Below are 24,065 nucleotides of genomic sequence, written 5' to 3' on the forward strand. Positions count from 1 at the left end.
AATTCTAGGCCCTATCTCCCTATCCCTCAAGCAGTGAGAGGGCCTGTCTGACTAGCCCCCTGTTAACCCCAGTGCTGTCACAAAAAGGAGAGAGACTGAGGCAGATTTTCTTCTATGTCCTGGCCTGCCTCAGCACCCTCATAAGAGTGGTCATGATGTGGGATGAGCCATATTTTTTTTTTTTTGCAGTGAAAGTGATGGTAAAGTTTATTAGGAAAGGGATACACTTTGAATAGATTGATAGCAGGTCATCTCTGGAGAGAGCAGGAGAATGACCGCTGCATGAATTCCTTAAAGCACTGCCAGCACACACTGCCATTACTGTTACTTTTTTTTTAGGGAATGACCAAAACAGCACCAGATATGAGAGGAGAGTTAGAGGAACACTGAAGACTAATGGGAGCATCCTCATCCCCTCCCTTCTGCGTTCACTCAGTGAACTTCCTGTTTTATTGTGGTAGGTCCCAGGCTCTGAAAGGCTAACACTCACATTCTCTGACCCCAAGGCATATGCAGTACTTGAACAGGCGTGGAGTTGGATACTCAATTGGATGTAAGTATGGGAGAAAGGTACTGAGGCAACAAGAGCATTTTATGTGGAAAACCTGCATAGGCAAAGGCCCTGAGGCAGGAATGTGAGACTCAGACACAAAAAGACCAGATGTCTGCAGAGCAGCAGGCTGGGGAGTTGGCCAGAGGCCAGACTGCAGGAAGAGGGTTTAAAGAAGAGTGGCATGACCTTGACATTTTTAGAAAATCACTCTGGCTGCTCTGCCTAGTGACTGGCAATAATGGAAGCATAGCCAATTTCAGTAGACAATTTGATCAAGCAGAAAAAGATGGTAGAGTTGGGATGAAGGGAAGTAAATGGATTTGTGGTTTTGAAGGTCAAAGCATAGGATTTGCTGGTAGGTTGGCTGTGGAAGGTGAGGGAGAGAGTCAGAATGCACTGAGGATTCTGGATGACGCCTGTGTGTATGTGGGTGATGCTGCTGTCCAGGCAGCCAAGGCCAGGGAAGAGCAGGTCTGCGTGCGTGGGGAGTCCAGGTGTGATGCTATTAGCCACATGCATGGCGGTGCCACATGCAATACTCAAGTCTGAGGCTCTGGGAAGAGGTTTAGGTTGGAGGTATGGATGTGGGGTCAGAAGCACATTACAGACTGCATTAGGTCCCCTGTAGCATGTGTGGATAACAGGACAAGGAGAGGGTCTCATGGCTACTACAGTAATACATTTTTCCTCAAATGAGTGGTTATTCTCTCCCTAGCCCAACACCATACCCATAGCTGCCCAGACAGTGCAAGGAGGGACGCTGCTGCTTCTGTCAGTCACAGAAATGACTTCACCTTGAAATAGGAGAGCATTCCCAGGTCCCCTCCAGGCCACAGCAGCACAAAGTGTTCCACAGCCCAGAGATTCGTTGTCATCTATATAAAGCAGGGTCTTTTCCTTCCCTGTTGGGGAGGCAGGGGGGCAGCAGTTTTCTGCTGTGAAAAGCACGCAGAAAAAACTTGAGATCGTCAGTATGCCCTGAGGAGTTGCCCAGGAGTGCTGCCAGCACCACTTCAAGCAGGCGAAATCATGAAAACAGCACTCATTATTTTCCTATGGACCCTGCTGGCCCATGGGAGTCTCCTTTGAAGGAGAATCCTTTGAACTTGAACTGTTTCTTGCAGAAGAATAGCCAGCAGCAGCCCAGAACTGTTTCGTGACCAGAATGTACTGCCCCAGTGGGGTCACTTGAGAGGAACTGCTCAGATGTTTTGAAGGGCAGATGGTCTCTGGCTGCAGACCTGCACAGGCTGGTATCCTACGCTTTGTGAAGTGGTTCCCCAGCGGGGTCCCTGAGCAAACCACTTCCAGACAGATCAGAGCCATGAAAACAGCAGACAGTCCATGGCACAGAAGCATGGACAAGCAGATTTCTCTATAAAGGGCCAAAATAAACATTTAAGCTTTGCAGAACAAGAGGTATCATACAAAAAACATTCTTAGCCTAGGTGTCATGGCATACTGCTGTAGTCCCAGCATGTGGGAGGCTGGGATAGGAGGATAGCAAATTTGAGGCCAGCCTGGTTTACATAGCAAGACTGAGAGAAAAAGAAAAAAGAGCCGGGCACCGGAAGCAGAGATCAGGAGGATCGAAGCCCACCCAGGCAAATACTTTGAAAGACCCTATCTCGAGAAAACCCTTCACAAGAAAGGGCTGGTGGAGTGGCTCAAGGGGTAGCCCTGAGTTCAAACCCCAGTACTGCAAAAACAAAAACAGAAAAAAAAAAAAAAAAGATTAGCTCATGGAACATTGGAAACAGGCAAGAAGCTGAATTTGACTCTCGGCCTGGAACTTGCTGATCTGCTGTTTGCTGTTAATTTTTATCTGATCATCCAGCGCACTTTGCCTCTTCTGACCTATGGGAAGAGCCGTGAGGAGTGAGATTTTATTCTGTCTGCAAGCTAACAAATTAGCCTTGCCCAGATTAAGACTGTAACCATGGGACAGAGACCAGGCATAGAATTATTTGGCAGCAGAGGAGTCACCAGAGCACCAGCATTTTCACATAGGTTGCTTAACTCAGTTTCTCCTTGGGAACATGAAGGGGGACAATTCCTATAGACTCACTTGGTGGGTTGTACTGTGGGAGAGGAAACTTGCGCTCCAGAATCAAAATCTCCCCCTCCAGACATCTGTCACACTCAGGTATACAGCACACATGATCGCTGAAACAGTGTCTACTGGGGGTCAAGATTTAACAAAAGTCATTTACATTTACTACTTCATCGAGGTATTACAAAAAACTGGAATTTATTTCTGTTTTTGTTAATCTACCATGCATGAAGAACACAATGAATTTTGGGATAGTTGCCACCATGGTGTGACATGTCTCAGATGACAATAGCTGAGCCCTTCGTGGACTCTGCACATTAGTGGCATGCCCAATGCAGAGAAGACAGATTGCAAAGAGCATTCACTTCAAGCGTCCAGTACTTTAAGATCCACGGTTCTCATCTTTATTCTGTAGCAGGGAGGAGAATCAGAAGAAAATGAGCCTGAGTTCTGATAAAGTAGCAGAAAGGTAAGGATGGCATAGCAGAGACATGAAACCTGAGGAATCTGAACATGGAGAGGGTGAGTAGCACTGGGGAGGGGGAAAGTCATGTAGCACTAGGGTAAAGTAGCCTATCGAATTGAATAAACCATATATGGATTAGACCTTGCTTTTTGCTTCTGTAACCTGCTTGCAAGGGTATATGAGGTGAGACCCCCTTTGTTCTCGGGGCTCAGTCTTTGGACACAAGTCTGCTGGGTCTGTGCCAGTACAATAAAAATGTTGCTTCCTGCTAAACTGCCTCAGTATCCTGTATCTTAGCTTGAGATTCCTGTAACAATTGTTCAGGAGAGTTTAGGTTGCAGAAATCCAAGTTGCTTAAGCAAACAAAACAAAAATACGTTGGTTCACACAACAGAGAGTGGATCTGTACTTGGAGCTCAAAGGATGTTAACAATTCTGTTCTGTCTCCCTCTCATTTCTCCTCTCTTCCCTCTCTCCCTGTCCTTTCTGTGTGTCCCTCTCTCCTTCCCTCCTCCTCTTTTGCCCTTCCTCCCTCCATCCTTCTCTTTCTCTCTCTCTACCCCATCCCTCCATACCTTAACCTCTTCTCTGTGCCGTGGCCTGTTTTTCATCTACTACAGGAAGTGTTTCTATGTGTTAGATATTTTTGTTCATTTTCTGTTGGTATAACATAATGCCTGAGGCTGGTACTTTATAAAGGAAAGAGGTTTATTTAGCTCACAGTTTTGGAGGCTGGCGGTCCAAGACTGAGCAGCGCTGTTTGGACCCTCTGCTGCATTGTCACATGGAAGATGGCATCCTGTTGGGAGCATGTGCAGGAAGGAGAGATTACATGGCAAGGCAGGAAGCCAGAGGTATGCAGGGGATAGGCTCACTTTTTTTTTTTTAATAACAATCTGCTCTCATAGGAACTTTCTAGGGTCTGAAAGAACTACATCAATCCTTGCAAGGGTGATGTCACAGTGACCTAACCACCTCAACACCGGGTACAAAGCTCCCAGCTCAAACCATATCTAAAACATTGTGTCAGAAAACATAGCCACCAGCAGTTCTAAAAACACTTGCTTATAAACTCAAGGACAAAGGACTCTTTTATGTAATGTATGTCTGAATCTCCAGTCTCCTGGAAGATTCTGAGTGGCCCAGCTGGAACCATGTGTGCACTCCTTGGATCCCTGTAGGAGCCAGGAAGGTGCTGTGTGCAGCCTCATTGGTCCTATGATTGGGTTGACCAAGGCAGATGTCCACCAGATACCAAACTGCCCAGGTCTCCTGCCTGCTGTGTTTCTAGGGAAGTGAGAACATAGATGGTGAGCAGAACAGTGCTCAGCCTGGTCCTCAAGTTCTCTCCCTCCGGGACCCAGCCAGAGCAAGACAGGCCCAGCTTAGCCCCACGGTGGCCCATGTTGAAACTAAAATCCTGGCTGGGCCCAAAACTGAGTTAATGTCTTTCCAGTGGAACAGCTGGGGGACTTCCTGGGAAATGGAAAATGCTAAGGGAGAGTGGGCACGACAAGTAACTGCAGACGTGGCAATGGTCGGAAGCCATATGGGACCCCGGGGTAAAATGAGGCAAACGAGAGCAAGGAGCTAAAGATAGAAGTTTGCTGAGACACAGAGCCTGTCTATAAATAAGCATGGGGTTAACAGAAAGACTCTATAATGAGTCTGACTCTATAATGAGTACAGGTCTGTCCTAGATCCCACCCATCAAGGAAACGGGCAGATGCCCTAGAAGAGAGAGAACATGACAAGTGACTGACACATTCAGACATACCTAATACCAAGTACGACGAATATTCAGAGCAGGGTTACCAAATGTTGGTAATTATTGAAGCTGGGTAGCGGGTGCATAGCTTTTCATCAAACTCTATTTTCTGTGTGTATTTGAGACATTGCAATAAAAAGTTTTAAAGTTATGTTGTCTATGAATTAAGAAACAAGCCATCTGTGCTTGTAAATTTTTTTAATTGAAAAAAGGGAGTATGGGTTTAGATTTCTTAACAAAGAAGCCACACTCAGAAATAGCTGCCTGGAGGCCACACTCAGCAAAATTTTGTTAAAACTAATTAAAAGGAAAACCTGTCTCTTGGTCCTAATATGTCTTTGAAGTAAAGCTAGAGGACTTATATAGACTCTAGGCTATTTTTCCTGGAGAAACTACAGGCCCATCTGCACCATGTCTGAATTGTCCCAAACCTCCCTGCTCCCAGGACGAAAATCAAACCAAACACTTACTCTTGGGTGAGGCCCTTGGCCTCATTCCTCATCTGTCATCAGATTCAGCATTATATTGTCCCCAAAACACTCCAATGAGATAACACTTATCCAAAAATGTGTTTCATGTCACATAAATTGAGAGAACTGATAACACTCTGTGTCTTCCTTCAAAGTCACTGATGCTGTCCCGAGGCCCTGCCCTCAGGACCTGATCTAATCCTGATTGCCTTTGAAAAGCCCTGCCTCCAAATACCACCACCCTGTGAGTTTGTGCCCTGAGGGACACAATCAAACCATAGCAGTTTGTAATGAAGAAATTGGTTAATGGTGACAGAACTTTCTACTGCTTTGGGGAGGCATTAGTAATTCAGAAAGTGTTCCATAGAACATTCTGTGGTAAACTCCACAGTACACAAACACAAGGACTGGGGGCAGGCCTCAATGTTAGAGCAATGGGTTTGATCCCAGTACCACAAAAAGAGCAGAGACAAGAGAAGAAAAAAGGAAAGATGCTGCATGTGCTGGTGGCTCACACCTGTAATCCAAGATACTCAGGAGAAAAGAAGAAAGAATTTATATTGCTCTGTGTTCAGCCCTGGTAATTTAAAAGCACCAGAAGGTAAAAACAGTAGCTGTGAAATGTGATTTACATGGGTGGAGTCTCTCCCTTTCTGAAAGGGAACTTTTGCCAACCTGATGAATTCTCACCCGGCAGGTGTCAATGACGTCATCATGACTCCAGGACGCTTGACAGCTCACTACCACACATTCGGATCTGAGTTGGCAAACTCACCCTCCACGTGACTGCGCCCCAACTTTGTCTCTGTGAGCCTACTATTCCCTACATCGTGAGGCGTTTTCGCTCCGACATCTCCAAGGACTCCACGGGAGTTCATGCCTCCTTCCACACCCTTCTTGCCAGTGCTCCAGTCAGCATCTCATCGGCGCCAAACTGGCCAGCTGCCCCCACGCCTGCCAGCTCCCACCTCCAGCTGGAAGCCTGGACCTGGGGTCTGCCCACTTCAGACTTTTGGATTATCACTGTTTCTAGTTTATTCAGCAGGTATTCACTGGGTACCAACTCTGCCAGGAACTGTTCAAGGTCCTCGGTATACAGCAAGCAAACGGGGCAAATCCCTGCCCTCAAAGACTTAGGCAGCAGCAAGTAAATGGAGTGTCAGAGGGGAAAAGTGCCCCGAGGGAACAGAAATACAGTGCAGGCAGGAGCAGAGCGCTCCGTGTGTGTGTGTGTGTGTGTGTGTGTGTGTGTGTGTGTGCGCGCGCACTGATACGTTCTGTGTGTGTGGTGTCAGTGCGTGGTGTGGTTTGTATGTGTGGTGTGCGAGGTATGGTGCATGTGTGTGCTGTGTGCGGTGTGTGCAGTGTGTGTGAGATGTACGTGTGGGGATGGTGTATATGATGTGCAGTGTGTGTGAGATGTACGTGTGGGGATGGTGTATATGATGTGCAGTGTGTGTGACTGTGTGGATGAAGTGTGACACGGTGTTTGATGTGTGATGTGAGGTGTGGTGGCATTCGCGTTCGCAGGTCCAGGCAGGGAGCACCTGCAGGACAGCCTGTACTGGAGTGCTAGCTCACCCTCGCTCTGTTTCGCCCTGGCTGCCGGTCAGGGTGTCCCTCCCAGCACAACCTGGAACAGCACCCAGGCTCGGCTCAAGCTCCCGACATCAGCCCGAGGAGGTGAACTAAAAGAGAAACCACGACAAAACGTGAGGCCCAACTCTAATCAGTGCTTTCCGAATTTGTGCTCGACACAAGTTAGTTGGAAAAAAATCAGAAAGAAACACAGCCAAGACTGTGTTTGTTTTGACACAGGGCATGGGACTTCCAATCCCACCTCAACCCCAGTGCCGCGGTGTTAGTCACCAGAGCCCCGCTGTGAGTGTTTTCCCTCGTATCCGTGTTAGCTCGTTAGCGCTGCCATGACAAACACGGCAGACCTGAGGCTGAACAACACAAATGTGTCCTCTCAGTCCTGAAGGCTGGAAGTCCAACATCAAGGTCTGGCCCATCTGGTATCTCCTCAGGCCTTGATCCATGGCTTTTAGACGGCTGCCCGCCTACTAGGCCCCCAGATGGTCCTTCCGTGCTGTAGGCTCGTGGCATCTCTGTGTCCCAATCTCGTCTTGAAGGACACCAGTCAGATTACTTGGGGCCTCCCTAATGGCCTCATTTACCTCCATCACCCCATGATGGCCCAGCTCCAAATATAGTCCCAGCTGACATACTGGGGGTTGAGGCTTCACTCCATGAGTTTTGGAGGACATAACTGAGCCCCAGTGTCTGCATACACGTGGAACTAAACGTCTTCAAGCTCGCTCAGCTTTGCGTCCCCCCAAGATTACTTTTCCAGGCTGTTTGAGATGTGCTGCTTGTTTGCATGGCCAACATCTCCCTGGCCTCCCCCAGTAAACGAGGAGCTCCGTCTGAGCACTTTGCCTGCCTTTCCTCTGCCTCGACCACTCTGCACCCGGGGGCAGCATCTGGTACACCCTGCTTTCCACCTGGTGACCTCCGGGCCCGGCCTTACCATCTGAGTCCTGGCTGTGCCCAGCAAAGACTTTGTTACATGGTAAATATATAATCCTCTTCTTTTTCCTTTTCACTCCCATCCTTTCCTTCTTCATTCTTTTTTTTTTTCAAAATGGAGATCAGGCCAGGCATAATGTTCAGTAACTTGTTTTTAATGCACTGAATCTTTGTGGTCCTCAGAATTAATAGGCTGAAATTCTAATTCCCAGTGTGATGGGGTTTGGAGGTCAGGAGGCGATGAAGTCATGAGGGGAGCCTCTGTGATGGCACCCTGTAAGAGAAGACCCCAGGGAGTGCACTCTCTCCTCCTCTACCCTCCCCCCACCTCACTGGGTGCAAAGCCCAGTAGCCTAGGGGTCTTCCTGGTACACAACAGTCATCCCTTCTGTCCACACCCTCCACTGTGCTGTTCCTCTATCTTCTGTCCCAGGACCACTGGAGGCATCTCTGTGCCAGGGAGACTACCCAGCAACCACAGTGGGCCCCATTTCTGTCTCTCCAGCCCTGAGCCAGCCATCTCTGCTGGCTCTTCTCAGCTCTGCGGCTGCAGTGATCCTCTTTTAAGCTCAGGCAGGCTGTGTTTTCTACTGAGGTTCAAGGAATCACTCTTCCGATTTTGTGGCCCCAAACTTTCCTGCCACCGCTTGCTTCCAGCATTGCAGAGGCTTGTGCACAGTGACTCTGCCCACTTTCTACCTTAAACCCCTCCCAAGCCCAGGGCCACTCCTCTGGAAGCAGGATTTGCCGGCTCCCCAGGCCTAGGCAGTTTCTTTGGGTCAAGTTGCTCATTTCAGTGAGCTAAGATCCCATGGGTTTTAAAGCACAGGCTGTGCAGTGTGCCAGTAGGAGCGGGCACAGGGAAGCTATGCCGGCATTGCTGGCGAGATGGGGTTCCAAGACTGCAGTATAGATAAGGAGCGTCCTCCCAGCCTCATCTTTGGCTGATGAGTCCCCCGCTATGCTTTGACAGCACTGGCTTCAGCCAGGATGCTCCAGGGAGGAGGTCACTGCAAGGAGGAGGCTTCCCATGTGGTCCTTGGGTACCGAGTTTGTTATGTTGTTCAAAAAACAATTTTAGGACACATCAAGGAAGAGACCAAGAAAACTCATTATTAGTAAAGCAAAGAAAATATAGAAACAGTACATAGCCCAGACGTGGGTGCAGGCACATCTGGTAACAGGTAGGAGCAGTACTCTAATTTCATAGGTATTTATGGCGAAGTTGTTTGGGGTTTGGCTCAAATTCACCTCAGGAAAAGTGCTCCTTTTTGCTCCGACGTCTGGCATATTTAATCATTCTTGCTGTTACACTGTTTTGTCAATTGGCCCAAAGATTTCAAGGTTGGCTCACTTACTAAACTTAGGTCATTATGACATACATATTTGAACACCCATTTAAAAAAAGAACGGGGAGTTGGTGGAGTGGCTCAAGTGGTAGAGCGCCTGCATAGCAAGTGTGAGGCCCTGAGTTCAAACCCCAGTGCCACCAAAAAAAAAAAGAGAGAGTGCCAAGACGTGTTGTGTAGATGAGAAGCACGTATGCAAATGGCTGGAAAAAGTTTAGAAAGTGTTCCACAGCAGTGCTGTGCTGTGCCCCTCCCGGTGTTGTGCACACGCTTTCAGTAAACTTGCACGGAGCCCTCGGGGAGCCTGGCACTGGCAGTGGAGAAGGGGACAAAGACAAGACTCCTGCCCTGGGGAGTTTGTTTTCTAATGGCAAGCAGAGAAAATGAACACGTGTAGGAGAAATAGCTGCAGTGTGTGCTGGCGAAGGCTGGGCAACAGCCCAGGAGAGCTGGGGCCAACCTGCTGCATTCACAGAGTCCTGTGGTGTGCACCCTCCCACCATGGCCTCAGCCCATGCAAGGTCTTGACCGCAGAGCTGGGAGGAGGGGCACAGGGCTCATCCCTGGAGGTCACATGGTGATAACAGAAGGAAAAGAAAAATGGATGAAAACTTGTCAATTGGCAGACAGGGGAGGGCTCACTAAGAAAATGTCATTTTTAAGGAGGGCATGGAGGCACAGACCTGTAATCTCAGCTTTCAGGAGACTGAGGCTGGAGGACCACTTGAACTCAGGAATGCAAGGCCAACCTGGGCAACATAGCAAGACTGCATCTCAAAAACCAAAGCTAAACAAAACAAAAACAGGGCTGGAGAGGCAGAGCACTTGCCTAGCAAGTGAGGAGAAAAGGAGAAAAAGCAACATCAACAGAACCATAAAGCACCATTCTTTTTTTGTGTAATGGGATTTGAACTCAGGGCCTCTCACTTGCTAGGCAGGTGCTCTACCACTTGAGCCACACCACCAGCCCTGTTTTGTGTTAGGCGTTTTCAAGATGGGGTTTCATGAACTATTTTGCCTGGGCTGGCTTTAAATCACAATCCTCCTGAGTAGCTGGGATTATAGAAGTGAGCCACCAGTGCACAGCCATAAAGCATTATTTGATGGTACAACAGCTTTGGAAAAAAGTAGATTGGTTCCTCAGAGTCAAGTAGAGCACCAGAGGTGTTGGGGTGCACCTGTAATCCCAGCACTAGTGAGGCTGAGACAGGAGATGGAGATTAGGAGGATCACAGATCAAGGCCAGCCCAGGCAAAAAGTTCTCAAGACCCCAAGACCCCATCTCAACCATCTCAACCTGAAAAGCTGACTGTGGTGGTGCAGATTGACTTGTTCTGTTTTTCTAAGAGCTAGAGGTGCATCATTAAGCTTTTTATTTAAAATCTCTTTTATGTAGGTGCTCGTAACTATAGACTTCTCACACTGCCCTTGCTGTACCCCAAAGGTTCTGGTAAGTTCTGTTTTCATTTCCACGAACTCATAGGATTTATTTCCAACCTATTTCTTCGCTGACCTGTTGGTTGTTCAACAATGTGCTGCTTTGTCTCCATGTTTATGTTTTCTGAAATTTCTTTTGTTGAATTCTAGTTTTATTACATTGTGAGGTCATTTCATTTTTAAAATATTTAAGACATGCCGCATGTCCTAAATTCATCTATTTTGGAGAATGTTCTGTGGGCTTCTGGGAATGGGCATTGTGTAGCTGCTGGATTATTCTATAGATGTCTGTTAAGTCCATTTGATGTACAGTGCTGCTTAATTCTGAAGTTTCATTGTTCATTTTTTGCCTGGGTTACCTGTTTGTGAGTAGGGTGAAGTCTGCCACTGTTACTGTCTTGAGGTGTATCTGTGCTTGTGAGCCCAAGTAGTGTTTAATGAAGTTGGGTTTGCCAATGTTTGGTGTGTAATTGTTGTCACCTCTTAATGGATTGTTCCCTTCGTTAATACGAAATGACTTTTTTTGTGGCACCAAGGTTTGAACTCAGGGCTTCGTGCTTACTAGGCAGGCACTCTACCACTTGAACCATGTCTCCAGCCCAGAAGTGACCTTCTTTGTCTCTAATTAATTTTGGTTTGAAATCCCATTTTATCAGATATGAACATAACTATTCTTTCCTGCTTCCAGGGTCTTATACTCATTTATTGTCAAGGTTATAGACTGTTGAGAAATGGACCTCTGAGCCTCCACCCAACTCTAAGCTGCTGTGATCTATTTTGTATGAGAGCTTGGGATTGAAAAGTGAGACCTGCAGAAAGCACTATCTGGAAGAGTCCTTTTGCACTGTGTCCTTGGCACCCCCAGTGCTGTGCATTAGTCACCCTGTGATATGGTTGCTGCCATCACCTTCACAACCAAATAGCACCCAACACTTCTGGTAGCTACCACTCTTTCCAAGGCTGTCACTCCACAGCTGATGTGGCCAGGGCCCAGCATTGTTTAGTTTCTGATATTACAACCATGCATGCAGTTGTGCAGTAGCATCAGTCTGCAGAGCAGGGATGAAGTATCAGAGAAACATACCTACCATTTTGGCAGGCAGGAGTGACACCATCTGCCCTAACACCAACAGGTGAGCATGACTTCCCCACAGCCTCAGCAGTGTCTGGAATCTACTGATGTGGCAGATTGTGTCAGTATCATCTTCATCTGCATTCTCTCCTGAGTGAAGGTGAACAATTTTCATTGCTTAAGGGTGTATTTCTTTTTCTGGGAACAAATTTCTAGAAGTTACTTATGAATTGGAGAAATCCATCCTTTGTGACGAGTTGCAAATTCTTTTCCTAGTTTGTTTTGGTTCATGGCTTTCAAAATCTTTGTGTGTTCCTTTGCATTTATGTGTAGTGTTTTTGTTTCACAGACTGAGTCGTAAGTCAAAAAGCCTTTGCCCATTTCCTGAGTTACTGACCTTAAAATATATTAACCTTCTGAATATTTGGGTTTAAAGAACAGAGCTTTGTAAATCTGGGCTAGAGGAAGCAATCCACTGTCTGCTTCCTGGTTCACTGTCACATTTGTATAACAATCAGCAAAACTCAGACTAAGACAACAGGACAATGGTCTGGGTTCTTTCACAGATAAACTTTAAGGAAAACAATGAAATGAAGGGGGCTGCAAATTAAAAGACATAAGAAATACCAAGTTAAATCAATATAAACAAATAAGACTAAACTGCAATCCAGAAGTGCAAGAACGTGCCTAGGATGGCGGGGCACACCTGACATCCCATATAAGAGGCTGAGGCAGGAGGATTGCAAGTGTGAGGCTAGACTAGACTACATATCAAGACTCTGTCTCAAAGGAAAAAAAAATGAAAAGCATGGAAGTCATTTCTACAAAAGTGAGGATTACATTTGAAGGGAGAAAAGGAAGGAGGGCTATGTTTGGAGAGACCCTTGGAGAGCCTTCTGGAATATCCAAGTACTAGTCCTTACCAGAGTGGTAGATATAAGGACATTCACTTCGTAATAATAATTCAATAAGCAATACATTTGTTTTGTGTCATTTCCTGTATGTTTTTATTTTATGGTAAAAAAAAAATCACTTAAAAATAAGCAATCTTGTCAAACATTTGTTTTAAACTTCCACAGTACTTTTAAGAAAAAGAGATAAGAAAAGTTTTTATAAGATTTATTTATACATCTTGGTTCCTCTGGAGTGGTCTTGGAGCCAAGGTCGTCTACATGCAGGCTTTGCCCCACAGGAACACTGAGCACATGAGGCTGGGACTCGGCTTGCAGTCTTCCTGTGAGCCTCGTCCCTGGCTGGACTGTACCTTTTCTGATGTGTAAGTCAGCTGCAAAGGCAGGAGACTTAAGACTGCAAACTGGGAAGCAGATGAACACTTTCAGAATACTTCTAGACCTCTTATCTGAATCTTCAACCAATGTTTTATTGATTCCTTATAAAAATCTAAGCCAACTATTTGGTGCTAGACTGCAGTAACATGAAAAGAGTGTCAAGCCCAATAAGCATAAAGCTGAAATCTCAGAGAGTTGTCAGATCGCAAAGATGTTTGCTTTCTGATACTTTTAAGCACTTTTTATTATCAAAGCTTATCACAGGACACACCATGTCTTCCTGGCTTGTGACAGACAGCTGCGCCCACCATCTACTGCAGTGGCCTGTGCCGTGGTCGTACTGTCAACACCAGGGTGCAGAAGTAGCAGCACTGGCTTGGGTTTCCCCAGGGCTCAGTGACTTTGCTCAGTCTTCAGATTGCTTTGCTCCTTCTCTTGCCAATCTGTCAGCTTCTTCATTGCCCACAAATCCTGAATGACCAGGAATGTGCATCTGTTAAAATAAAAATTTTTACATGACTACAAACTCACTTTTAAGAAGCTTGAGCATGCAGAGCACAGTGAATATGCCAAGGCTTGCCTTCACAGCTCCCCTTCTCTGACACAATTCCGAACAGCACAATATACATTCTTTTTCTTTTATTTAAAGACAGGGTCTTGCTATGTTGTCCAGGTTGACCTTGAACTCCTGGGCTCAAATGATCCTCCTGCCTCAGCCTCCTGAGTAGGTGTATCTACAGTTATATGCCACTGTGCCTGGTGTCAATGCATTTATGCAATGGACATATGGACAAAAAGTCCATTTTGTTCTTTACAAATTAGATTTTCCTGTTCATAGTGGTTTTCTTCCCACTTAGCAATGGAACTTGGCAAGCTCACAGGCAAACCACATGCAGATACAGATGGATGATGTCTATGCATGCGACACACACACACACACACACTATTCTCTTTCAAGGCTCTTAAGATTCAACACTTATTGGAGTAAACCATAGTTTATACACCAACTGCCATTGGTGACTCTGAAGAGGCAGAACAAGGCAGGGTTGATATAATGAGTGCAAGTGTAACTTCCTCTGTATTGTTTGGATATAAAAACTTTTTAAATTAAAAACTATATAGTATATGAAAAAAAAACCCATATCACATAACTTTATTTGCTTTTTTTTTTTTTTTGGTGGGACTGGGGTTTGACCTCAGGGCTTCACACTTGCAAAGCAGCAGGTGCTCTACTGCTTGAGCCACACCTCCAGTCCCAACTTTACTAGTTTTAAACAAAATACATCGTGGCATGCCTGGGACAGACGTCACTATGCACAATGAACAAGTGTAAGGATGCAAACAGCCCCCAAATCACACTGCCAACATATGCTATAGGCAGTAAAGTTCTTGTTAAAACAGTCCTATGCATGAGGACTAAAAAAAAAAAATCAAGTATGTTTAATATACATATGACACTAACTTCATGGAAGAGTTTAACCTACATCACTAGATCCACTATGCTCTAGCTAATCTAGAGCACTTGTCACAGTAGCCATGGACACGAACACTGAAGCACACACTCACCCACTGGATGTCCATGCCCTGGGTGAGCTTCTCTAGCTCCACGAAGTCCTCCTTGTTGATCACCTCTTTTCCTGTACTTGTTCTCCACCCATTCTTCTTCCAGCCTTGAACCCAGTTAGTTATGCCTAGAAGAACACACACTCACTGCTCATCCACTGCAGGTTCCGGCCGTTCCTGCCTCATGAGCACCAACTCCTGCTCTGCTCCCATACTGCTCTCAGTCTCTGGCCTAGAATCTTCACTTCCTCGCTGTGAATCACTGGCTTAGTTCTTTAGCACACACCTGAAACACCCTGTCTCCTCCCTTTGCGCTAACTGCACCAGCCTACAGCTATCAGCTTGTCACTTCCTCTAGGTAGCCTTCACCAGCTCTTAAGCATCCCCTAAAGAAGTCACTACCCACGACCCTCAGTCATTATCTGCATATGGACTCCATTTGCTACCAGAGGACAGCTGCACCCACCTCATGACAGCAGAATTAGGACTCCAAAATCCTCACCCTTTCCTCCATACGTTACAAACCAAATGACATCCCCAGTACCATCTGTGTCCTGCCCTGTTGCAGTCCCCCTGCCAGGGAAAGAAATGCCTGTTTCCCATCACACTAACTAAAAATCACTACAAGAAATAAAAGAAATTAGGAAGGCTTACCATTTATGGTAAACATGCTGTCTGTATACAGAACCAATTTACTGATGTTCTGAGTCTTTGCTTGTTCAATGGCTTTGCAGGCTGCCTTGAAAAAACAAGTCACAGTCACATCACATAGAAATGTTCAACTTTTTACATTATTAACAGTCAACGACTTCAAAACAAACATTTCTTCTTTTCGTACTGTGGTAATTATATCCTCTGTGTGAAATAACACTAAACATGAAATTCTCCTGTTGGCACCTACTTAGAATAAGTTCTGAGGATCTTTCTAGAAAACTCCTATCTTTCAGAATTATTACTAATTCCAAAGTTTCTCTTGGACTTTGACTATTTCCTATACATAGACAGTAACATACAGGGAAAAAAGCTGATATGCTCATAGTTGATGCTGAGGAACAGTAGACACATGTATCTAGAACTTACATGGATTTCTGCTCTTTGGTTTGTCTGTCGCCCAGGAAGTCTAATGCCTACATTTCTGTTTCAAAATAGCACAAAAGGAAAAAAAAAAAATGTTATTCTTCTCAATGGATGAAAACAAATTAGTGCATTTTTATAAAACTTTCATATAAAGACACAGCCTTTAAAAATCAAAAACAGCAATACTAAGATTCTATTGAAAAATAGCCTCTAAGTTTCCTTTTCTTTTTTTGGGATAGATTTCGCTACATAGCTCAGGCTGGCTGTGAGCCTCACAAGTGCTGGGATTACGGGCCTGTGTCAACATGGCTGGTCAAAGATTACTTTCATTTCTGGTCCTAAAAAGCATGTTGTCTTGGGCAAGCCCTAAATCCAGACACTAGTGCAAACCCTTTAGGGTTTGGAGGTTAAAATGAGATGTTTAAGGAAAAACAGCTGTGGCTCAGTGGCACCGCACTTTCCCAGCATGCATGAGGCCCTAGGTTGGAACCCCAGCATAGCAACAACAAAGAGCACTTGCTAACAACAATAGTACAAAAAGAAAAAAAAAAAAGCATTTGCTGGATGTTGTGCTGCATGTCTGTAATCCCAGCTTCGGGCTGAGGCAGGAGGATCACCAGTTTGAGGTCAACTTGGGCTACATGGTGAGATCCTGTCTCAAAGAAAGACCTTGACAAACTGTACACCTCCATAGGAATGTAAAGTGGAAGCTAGGCACCAGTGGCTCATGGCTGTAATCCTAGCTATTCTGGAGGCAGAGATCAGGAGGATTGAGGTTCGGAAGTTTGTGAGACCCTATCCAAAAAAACTATTACAAAAAAGGGCTAGTGGAATGGCTCAAGGTGTTGATCCTAAGTTCAAACTCCAGTACCACAAAAAAAAAAAAAAAAAAATTAGCGCTGGGGAGCAATGCTGAGGCTCAGCATTTGACATTCCAAAGGACGAGGCTATTCAGTGCCAACACAACCAAAGATGTGCCAAAGCTGTTTGTCAGGTTTTCCAAATACTGAATCAAGCTGAGGGTGTGACTCAAGTGGTAGAGCGCCTGCCTAGCAAGCATGAGGCCCTCAGTTAAAAAAAAAAAAAAAAACCCAGTATCTCAAAAAAACTCAAAATAATAAGCAGATCTTGCCTCTGCTTTGGAATATGATTTGGTAAAATTTGATGCTTAAACAACTTAGCTTTGTTTACTTACAAAGGGTGGCCAGGCCCCCAGTAGACACCAATTCCTGCACGTGCTCTCCTGCGCCCGTTACTGGAACAGCAGCCATCAGTGTAGACGACCACATAGTCTCCTATGAGAGAAATAGTAAGTGCTGCTGAACTGACAATACTTAAGTCTGAAACTCACTTCAGATGTTACCAATTACCACTTTAAACCCAGAGGGACTTTACAGTGCTAAGCTTCCATGTAGGAACTTGTCAGGAATCCCCACAGGGAATGGGCACTTTCTGCTCAGTCCTACATGCCAAGCAACTTCAAGGTGAAGGTAATCACCTTGCAAAACTGCCAGTGCTGCAGCGAGACCTGTTCTTACATCTCAGGGGAACAAGATGCTGTCCCTCTCTGCGTCAGGTCACCTTTACTTTCAGTAAGGTCCTTCCAGAGAAAGCAGTGCCTTGGCATGACTGTGACCCCCAACAGAATCAAGGCCTCTGACATACACTGATCTGTTGTTCTCAGAACATTTGCCATTAATGAAGTGTGGGTCTACTAAAGCTGCAAAGAGCAGGCAGAAATGAGACTCGAGGCTGCTCTCAGGCTCCTGTGGCCAGCAGCACTTTCTCAGCACAGGCCACAAGTGCGTGAGTGCTTGTGCTAAGGCCTTCCTTATTTAGAGCTGAAGTCTCCACATTTTTTTCCTACCCTCAGAAACTCCAAGTACCACATGCAGGGGGAATATTTGTGTTTCAAAATATTAAAATGTTTCCTTAGAACATTCAAAAGTGCTGAGCACCAGTGGCTCAGCCTGTAATCCTAGCTACTTAAAAGACAGAGATCAGAAGGATCGAGGTTCGAAGCCAGCACAGGCAAAATAGTTCGGGAGACCCTATCCCGAAAGACCCCATCACATAAAAGGGTTGGTGGAGTGGCTCAAATTGTAGGCCCTGCGTTCAAACCCCAGTACTACAAAATAAAAAAAATAAAATAAAAAAAAAATGAGAACATTCAAAAGCTCAATTAACTTTGTACCATTTGATATCTGACTAATTATATAATAGTGCTCTTAAAGAGATTTCTAAAAAAACCTTTACAGAAAAGAATGGGGGTAAAGATCCGTTTAAATTTCTTCCATTTACAAGTGGAAAAGGTTCTTACATTGGTATGTTTCCTAAGTGTTACATTAAAATTTTCAACCCAAGAAAGACACACCCATATAAGAAAAAGTGTCCTTGTTAGCTGGAGGAGTTAATTCTGTGTGCTGTCTTGTCTGCTTTGCACATGGCTCTTTATTTTCATCTTCACCTTCATCCAAAGGTTCCCGGAATCTCTTGCTGGCTTTCACCTGTGATTCTGGTACACACGTATTTTTCTGCCCTGAAAGACATAGTCTATCATGAGCCAGCATCATGGAGCATAACATAAAATGCTTAAGAATCAAGAATTCTGAGACTGGGGGCATGGCTCAAGTGGCAGAGCATCTGCTAGGAAACCTGAGTTGAAATCCCAGTACCACAAAAAATAAATAAAAGAAATGAGAATTTTTTAAAAATTCAAGAATTCTGGTAATTTACTTATTTAATACCACTAAATCACATTTGAATGCCCTCTGTATGTGGTCCTACAAAGAGGGAATGTCTTGGAACACAGCATCTTAAAACTTTGATGTCCTGTGAAATAATCAGAAATTTTCCAAGATAAGCTTGATATAGGCATTCTGAAGGCAATAGCAAGGCTTCTGTTGAAAATAAAATCTGGTTTTTATGGAGCTAACAGAGATGATTCTTTAGGAATCATACAATTTAAAAACCTGAGGGGCTCTTTCCTCAGGAGGAACATGGACACTAGGCTGGACATGCTGGTGCAGGCTCCTGTAAGCCCAGCACTTGGGAGGCTGAGGCAGAAGAACCCTAAGTTCAAGGCCAGCCTGGGCTACATAGTGAGACGCTGCCCCTGAAAATAAGACTACAAGAAGAAGGCCTATTTGGCCCAGTAACAGTGCAAATTTAAAAAACAAAACAAAAACAAGGGGGCTGGAGGTGTGGCTCAAGTACTAGAGCACCTGCCTAGCAAACACAAGGTTCTGAGTTCAAACCTAGTACGGCAAAAATAAATAAGATAAAAAACTAAAACAAACAAACAAGAAATTATGCCCTATAACATTGGCATGTCTCAACACTCAACAGATGTGAGTCCTGGTCTGTCTCTAACACTTGCTATTTTTAACTCTACCCTGTACAAGAGGAAAACGTATGCAATCATAGTATTCCCTTCCTCCCACACTGTGTTTACCAAACACATCTGGCTTTGGTATACACAGGCTTTGAATAGGTAAAAACGACACACCAATGTGAGACGAGTACCTTCTGAACCATCTGAGCTCCCAGAGCTCCTGACAAAGGCCCAGGCCTCATCTTCTGTGGCAAATTTCTTAAATCTGGCAGCAGGAAACCGATCCACCTGTGCTCTGCATTCATTCCTGCAAAAGATGTCACATCATCTCTCTCCTCCCTCTTTCATTACTTATCTCCTTTTTAATTGGTTAAGATTTTTTTTTTCTTGGTGGACTGGGGTTTGAACTCGGGGCTTCACGCTTGCAAAGCAGGCGCTGTACTGCTTGAGCCACACCTCCAATCCGAGATTATTGTCTTAGGCTGAGAATAGCGTGAAAAAGCACAGGCTACCACTCACACCTAATAGCTTACGGTTTTATCTTACTCAAAAGCCCTTGTCCTGCAATATGCCAGCCAGCCAGTACGCTACATCTCGAAAGCAAAGCAGACCAAAATGTTGGGGCTTTGAAAAACATCTGTTAATCTCTTCTTTACAGCAAAAGGGCCAGCACGTGAGATGCTTCTTCTTCAACCCTGCGGCTGCGGTGCGTAGGGGACGGGGTGCCCCTACAGTATCCCTGATGTCACACCGAGGGAGGGTTCCAGCCGGCCGGGGAGACCCAACTCCCGGGGGCGCCTACTCACCCGCTGCGCGCCTGACCGCGGGAGCCACCCACGAAATCCCGCCCACTCCCGCGCTATTACAGGGACCCGACTCCAACACCAACTTCCGAGGGCTTCTGCTTTTAAAAATGTCAAATTAGGTCTTCAATTTGCTGACTCGGAAGCCTCCAGTAAATTCTGGTTGGCAGTGATTACGTGTCACCTTTGGGGGATCCTTTCATTGCAACAAGGACTACACGGAAGGCCCCAGCGGCCCCCAAACTAGTGCGGCGCTTCGAATACGCCACAGGGAACTCGGGCAGAGTGGAGCCTCGAGAGCCCGCGGGGCGCGGGCTGGGCGGCAGGCGGGGCGCAGCCGGCCGTCCCCGGACACCGGGGCGACCCACTCACCAGGTCAGGAAGACCCCGGTCCTGCGGCCCCTCCTCACCGCGTAGAACATCGCGAACTCGCAACAGCCGTGGCCGCAGCGCCCGGCTGCCAGAGCGACTCTACGGCCCAAGAGGACGAGCGAGCGCATCGCTCACTGCCCGGCACCGGGCGGCATGCCGGCTGCAGGGCGACCCAGGCAACGCCACACTTCCGGTGGCGGCGCTGGAAGATGACGCACGGATGGGCGTGGCCTGGGGCCATTCGCCTCGCGGCCAGCTCAAGTTCCCGGATGTCAGCGCGCCCCTGCGGGTGCGCGGCGGCCCTCGTGGCAATGGTGTGCGCACCTTCGCAGGGCGCTACCCACCCTGCCTTCTCCCTGTGCCGTTGGGCCAGGGGGATGCCAGTGAAAAACGAGTAACTCTCATGGACGCGCAGCATTGTCTTAGCGGTGTATTATTAAATGGAAGCCGGGCACCCCTGCTCGCGCCGGTAATCCAACTACCTGGGACGCAAGGATCAGGAGGGTCGTGGTTTGAAGCCCCCCACACCCTTGAGAGATCCTATCTCGAAAATTCCCAACACAAAAACCGGCTGGCGTGATAGCGTGCCTAGCAAGTGTGAGGTCCTGAGTTCAAATCCCATACTGCCAAAAAAGAAAAAAAGGAGATACGTCGTCCCAGAGGAAGAGTTAGGCCTGTGAATAAACAACGCTTGGTGTTTGACTCTCTTAAGCCTTGTCAGAAGGTGCTGCTAGTTTATCTTTCCTCTTTCTGCACCCTGCTTTGTCTTCCAGCCCTTACTTCAAAATTCACTCAGTTGTTCCAAGTTCCTGGGAGGTCATGGCCGGCTCGCAAAATCAAGTACAGAGTTTCCTTCTACTGAAAAGTCTGTTTTTTCAAATACCCTCTTGGTGACACCCTCTCAAACTGGTCTCAGTAGAAAATGTCCCCTTGTAGCCCTGGAAACGACAGCCTTTTAACTGCAGCTCTCCGGAGACAAGTAGCTTTGTCACTTAGGCTATTTAACTGATGTGCCCTTAAAGTGAGTGACAAGCAGGGTAGTGCTGTTCTGTTTTGGTCCTAGAGTTTGAACTCAGGGCCTCTAGCTTGTTAGGCAGGCATTCTACTACTTGAGCCACACTCCCAGCCCTTTTTTGCCTTAGTTATTTTCAGATAGGGTCTCATGAGTTACTGCTCTGGACTGTCATCCTCCTACCTCTGCCTTCCATATAGCTGGGACTACAGGTGGCACCACTGTAACCAGGACTACAAAAGTGAAAAACTGTTGGTGTATTCAGCTTGCATGCTGGCTAGGCTACTATGCTTGTTATTCAAACTGACATTTCTCTCTTTCTCTCTCTCTCTCTCTCTCTCTCTCAGTGCGCCGCCCCCTCCGCGGCCCCCCACATACACACCTCTAAGACCAAGAGTAAACGTGTTAACCAAAACATACAGCTTCAGAGATTTGGGGCAGGTAAACCAGGAGAATCAAGGCCAGCACCTGTTGTGGGACTGAGCCTCTGAGCTCCCTTTTAAAAGGTGAACATTGTCTCTTAGAAGAGGGCTGACAGACCTTTGATAGGTTTGCTCCATCTTCCTATTCATCTATTCATCTGACAAATTTCCTTTCCTCCAAATCCTGTTCTCATTATTTGTTCGCTGACATTGAGTCCAGAGGTCCAGCTTTCCAATAACGCCACCAAGTCCAGCTTATAGATTGAGATGGAGTCTCACTAACTTTTTGCCCAGATTGGCCTCCAACTGCAATCCTCCTGATCTCTGCCTCCCGAGTAGCTGGGATTACAGGTCCTGCCCAGCATGCCCAGCCTAATTTACCCTTTAAGACCTCAGTTTCCTGCTGGGAAAACTGGTTAGCAGTCTGCAAAAAACTGAAACTAGATCCATGTATATCACCCTATACCAAGATTAACTCAAAATGGATCAAGGATCTTAATATCAGACCCCAAACTCTTAAGTTGATACAAGAAAGAGTAGGAAATACTCTGGAGTTAGTAGGTATAGGTAAGAACTTTCTCAATGAAACCCCAGCAGCACAGCAACTAAGAGATAGCATAGATCAATGGGACCTCATAAAACTAAAAAGCTTCTGTTCATCAAAAGAAATGGTCTCTAAACTGAAGAGAACACCCACAGAGTGGGAGAAAATATTTGCCAACTATACATCAGACAAAGGACTGATAACCAGAATATACAGGGAACTTAAAAAACTAAATTCTCCCAAAACTAATGAACCAATAAAGAAATGGGCACATGAACTAAACAGAACTTTCTCAAAAGAAGAAATTCAAATGGCCAAAAAACACATGAAAAAATGCTCACCATCTCTAGCAATAAAGGAAATGCAAATTAAAACCACGCTAAGATTCCACCTCACCCCTGTTAGAATAGCCATCATCAGCAACACCACCACCAACAGGTGTTGGCGAGGATGCGGGGGAAAAAGGAACCCTCTTACACTGTTGGTGGGAATGTAGACTAGTACAACCACTCTGGAAAAAAATTTGGAGGCTACTTAAAAAGCTGGACATCGATCTACCATTTGATCCAGCAATACCACTCTTGGGGATATACCCAAAAGACTGTTACTCCAGAGGCACCTGCACATCCATGTTTATTGCAGCCCTATTCACAATAGCCAAGTTATGGAAACAGCCAAGATGTCCCAGCACTGACGAATGGATTAAGAAAATGTGGTATCTATACACAATGGAATTTTATGCAGCCATGAAGAAGAACGAAATGTTATCATTCGCTAGTAAATGGATGGAATTGGAGAACATCATTCTGAGTGAGGTTAGCCTGGCTCAAAAAACCAAAAATCGTATGTTCTCCCTCATATGTGGACATTAGATCAAGGGCAAACACAACAAGGGGATTGGACTATGAGCACATGATAAAAGCGAGAGCACACAAGGGAGGGGTGAGGATAGGTAAGACACCTAAAAAACTAGCTAGCATTTGTTGCCCTTAACACAGAGAAACTAAAGCAGATACCTTAAAGCAACTGAGGCCAATAGGAAAAGTGGACCAGGAACTAGAGAAAAGGTGAGATCAAAAAGAATTAACCTAGAAGGTAACACCCACGCACAGGAAATCAATGTGAGTCAATGCCCTGTATAGCTATCCTTATCTCAACCAGCAAAAACCCTTGGTCCTTCCTATTATTGCTTATACTCTCTCTTCAACAAAATTAGAAATAAGGGCAAAATAGTTTCTGCTGGGTATTGAGGGGGGAGAGGGAGGGGGTGGAGTGGGTGGTAAGGGAGGGTGTGGGGGCAGGGGGGAGAAATGAACCAAGCCTTGTATGCACATATGAATAATAAAAGAAAAATGAAAAAAAAAAGACCTCAGTTTCCTCACTGGAAAAATGGGGTTAAGGTGTCTGGTGCACCACAAACACAAAACTGCTGTGTAGGTCAAGTGGAGGGGCAATGACAACTCCCTGGAAAGTAGCATGATGGAAACGCAGGGGCAAATGGGAACCATTTCTCACCCAGTGCCTCTGTTCCCCTGCCCCTGGACTCTGAAGTCCACATGCCCTACCTTCAAGTTCCAGCTCTAGGATTCACCACCTCTGTGACTCTGGTGAGTTGTTTAAAGTCTCTTTATTTCTGTGAAAAATGGAGACCACGACCCATGTTTGGTGGCATGAATATCGGCTAAGATAGGGTTTGTGCCAGCCCTCACCCCTCACATTGCCTGACGCTCTAGCACGGCCTCCATACCGCACTCATTTTTTGTCATTTTACTGCTTCACAAAATTAATGGCAGTTCGGTGTCCAACAAAAGCCTTCCCCATCCCCACCACCATGCTGGAGAGCAAATCAGAACCTCACACATAGCTAGGCAAGCACTGCCTCTAAGCTAAAAGTCCCCTGCCCTGAATGTGTTGCTTTGATGACAGTATTGAAGATGAGCAAATCATTA

The 24,065-nt window shown here is 45.9% G+C and overlaps 1 protein-coding gene across 2 annotated transcripts; it reads right to left on the bottom strand.

Annotated features, from left to right (window-relative positions):
* Positions 1 to 13,180: 13,180 nt before the first annotated feature.
* Rnaseh1 (ribonuclease H1) lies at positions 13,181 to 20,332 on the bottom strand. 2 transcript variants are annotated; one of them, XM_074049090.1, is made up of 8 exons: positions 20,139 to 20,332; positions 19,155 to 19,270; positions 18,097 to 18,168; positions 16,825 to 16,924; positions 15,633 to 15,687; positions 15,207 to 15,291; positions 14,556 to 14,680; positions 13,181 to 13,482 (listed from the first exon to the last, which is right to left on the bottom strand). In XM_074049090.1, the coding sequence occupies exons 1-8, from the start codon at positions 20,264 to 20,266 to the stop codon at positions 13,396 to 13,398; spliced, it is 768 nt and encodes a 255-aa protein (XP_073905191.1). In that variant the 5' UTR covers positions 20,267 to 20,332; the 3' UTR covers positions 13,181 to 13,395. The 2 variants fall into 2 exon arrangements, with proteins under 2 accessions (XP_073905191.1, XP_020012383.2); XM_020156794.2 differs by having other exon boundaries at positions 18,004 to 18,168.
* Positions 20,333 to 24,065: the final 3,733 nt, after the last annotated feature.

The sequence above is a fragment of the Castor canadensis genome, chromosome 12 (genome assembly GCF_047511655.1).
Source record: "Castor canadensis chromosome 12, mCasCan1.hap1v2, whole genome shotgun sequence".
In the NCBI taxonomy this organism is placed as follows: domain Eukaryota; kingdom Metazoa; phylum Chordata; class Mammalia; order Rodentia; family Castoridae; genus Castor; species Castor canadensis.

Bases quoted from the DNA above. Each gene is read 5' to 3' on its own strand.
- Rnaseh1 (XM_020156794.2), bottom strand. From the start codon at position 20,266: ATGCGCTCGCTCGTCCTCTTGGGCCGTAGAGTCGCTCTGGCAGCCGGG. The intron at 15,292-15,632 runs GTAAGTTCTAGA...TGTTTTTTCAAG, and splicing joins ACCAAAGAGCAGAAATCCAT to GCAGCCTGCAAAGCCATTGA. The intron at 14,681-15,206 runs GTAAGCCTTCCT...GTGTTCTTCTAG, and splicing joins CAGCATGTTTACCATAAATG to GCATAACTAACTGGGTTCAA.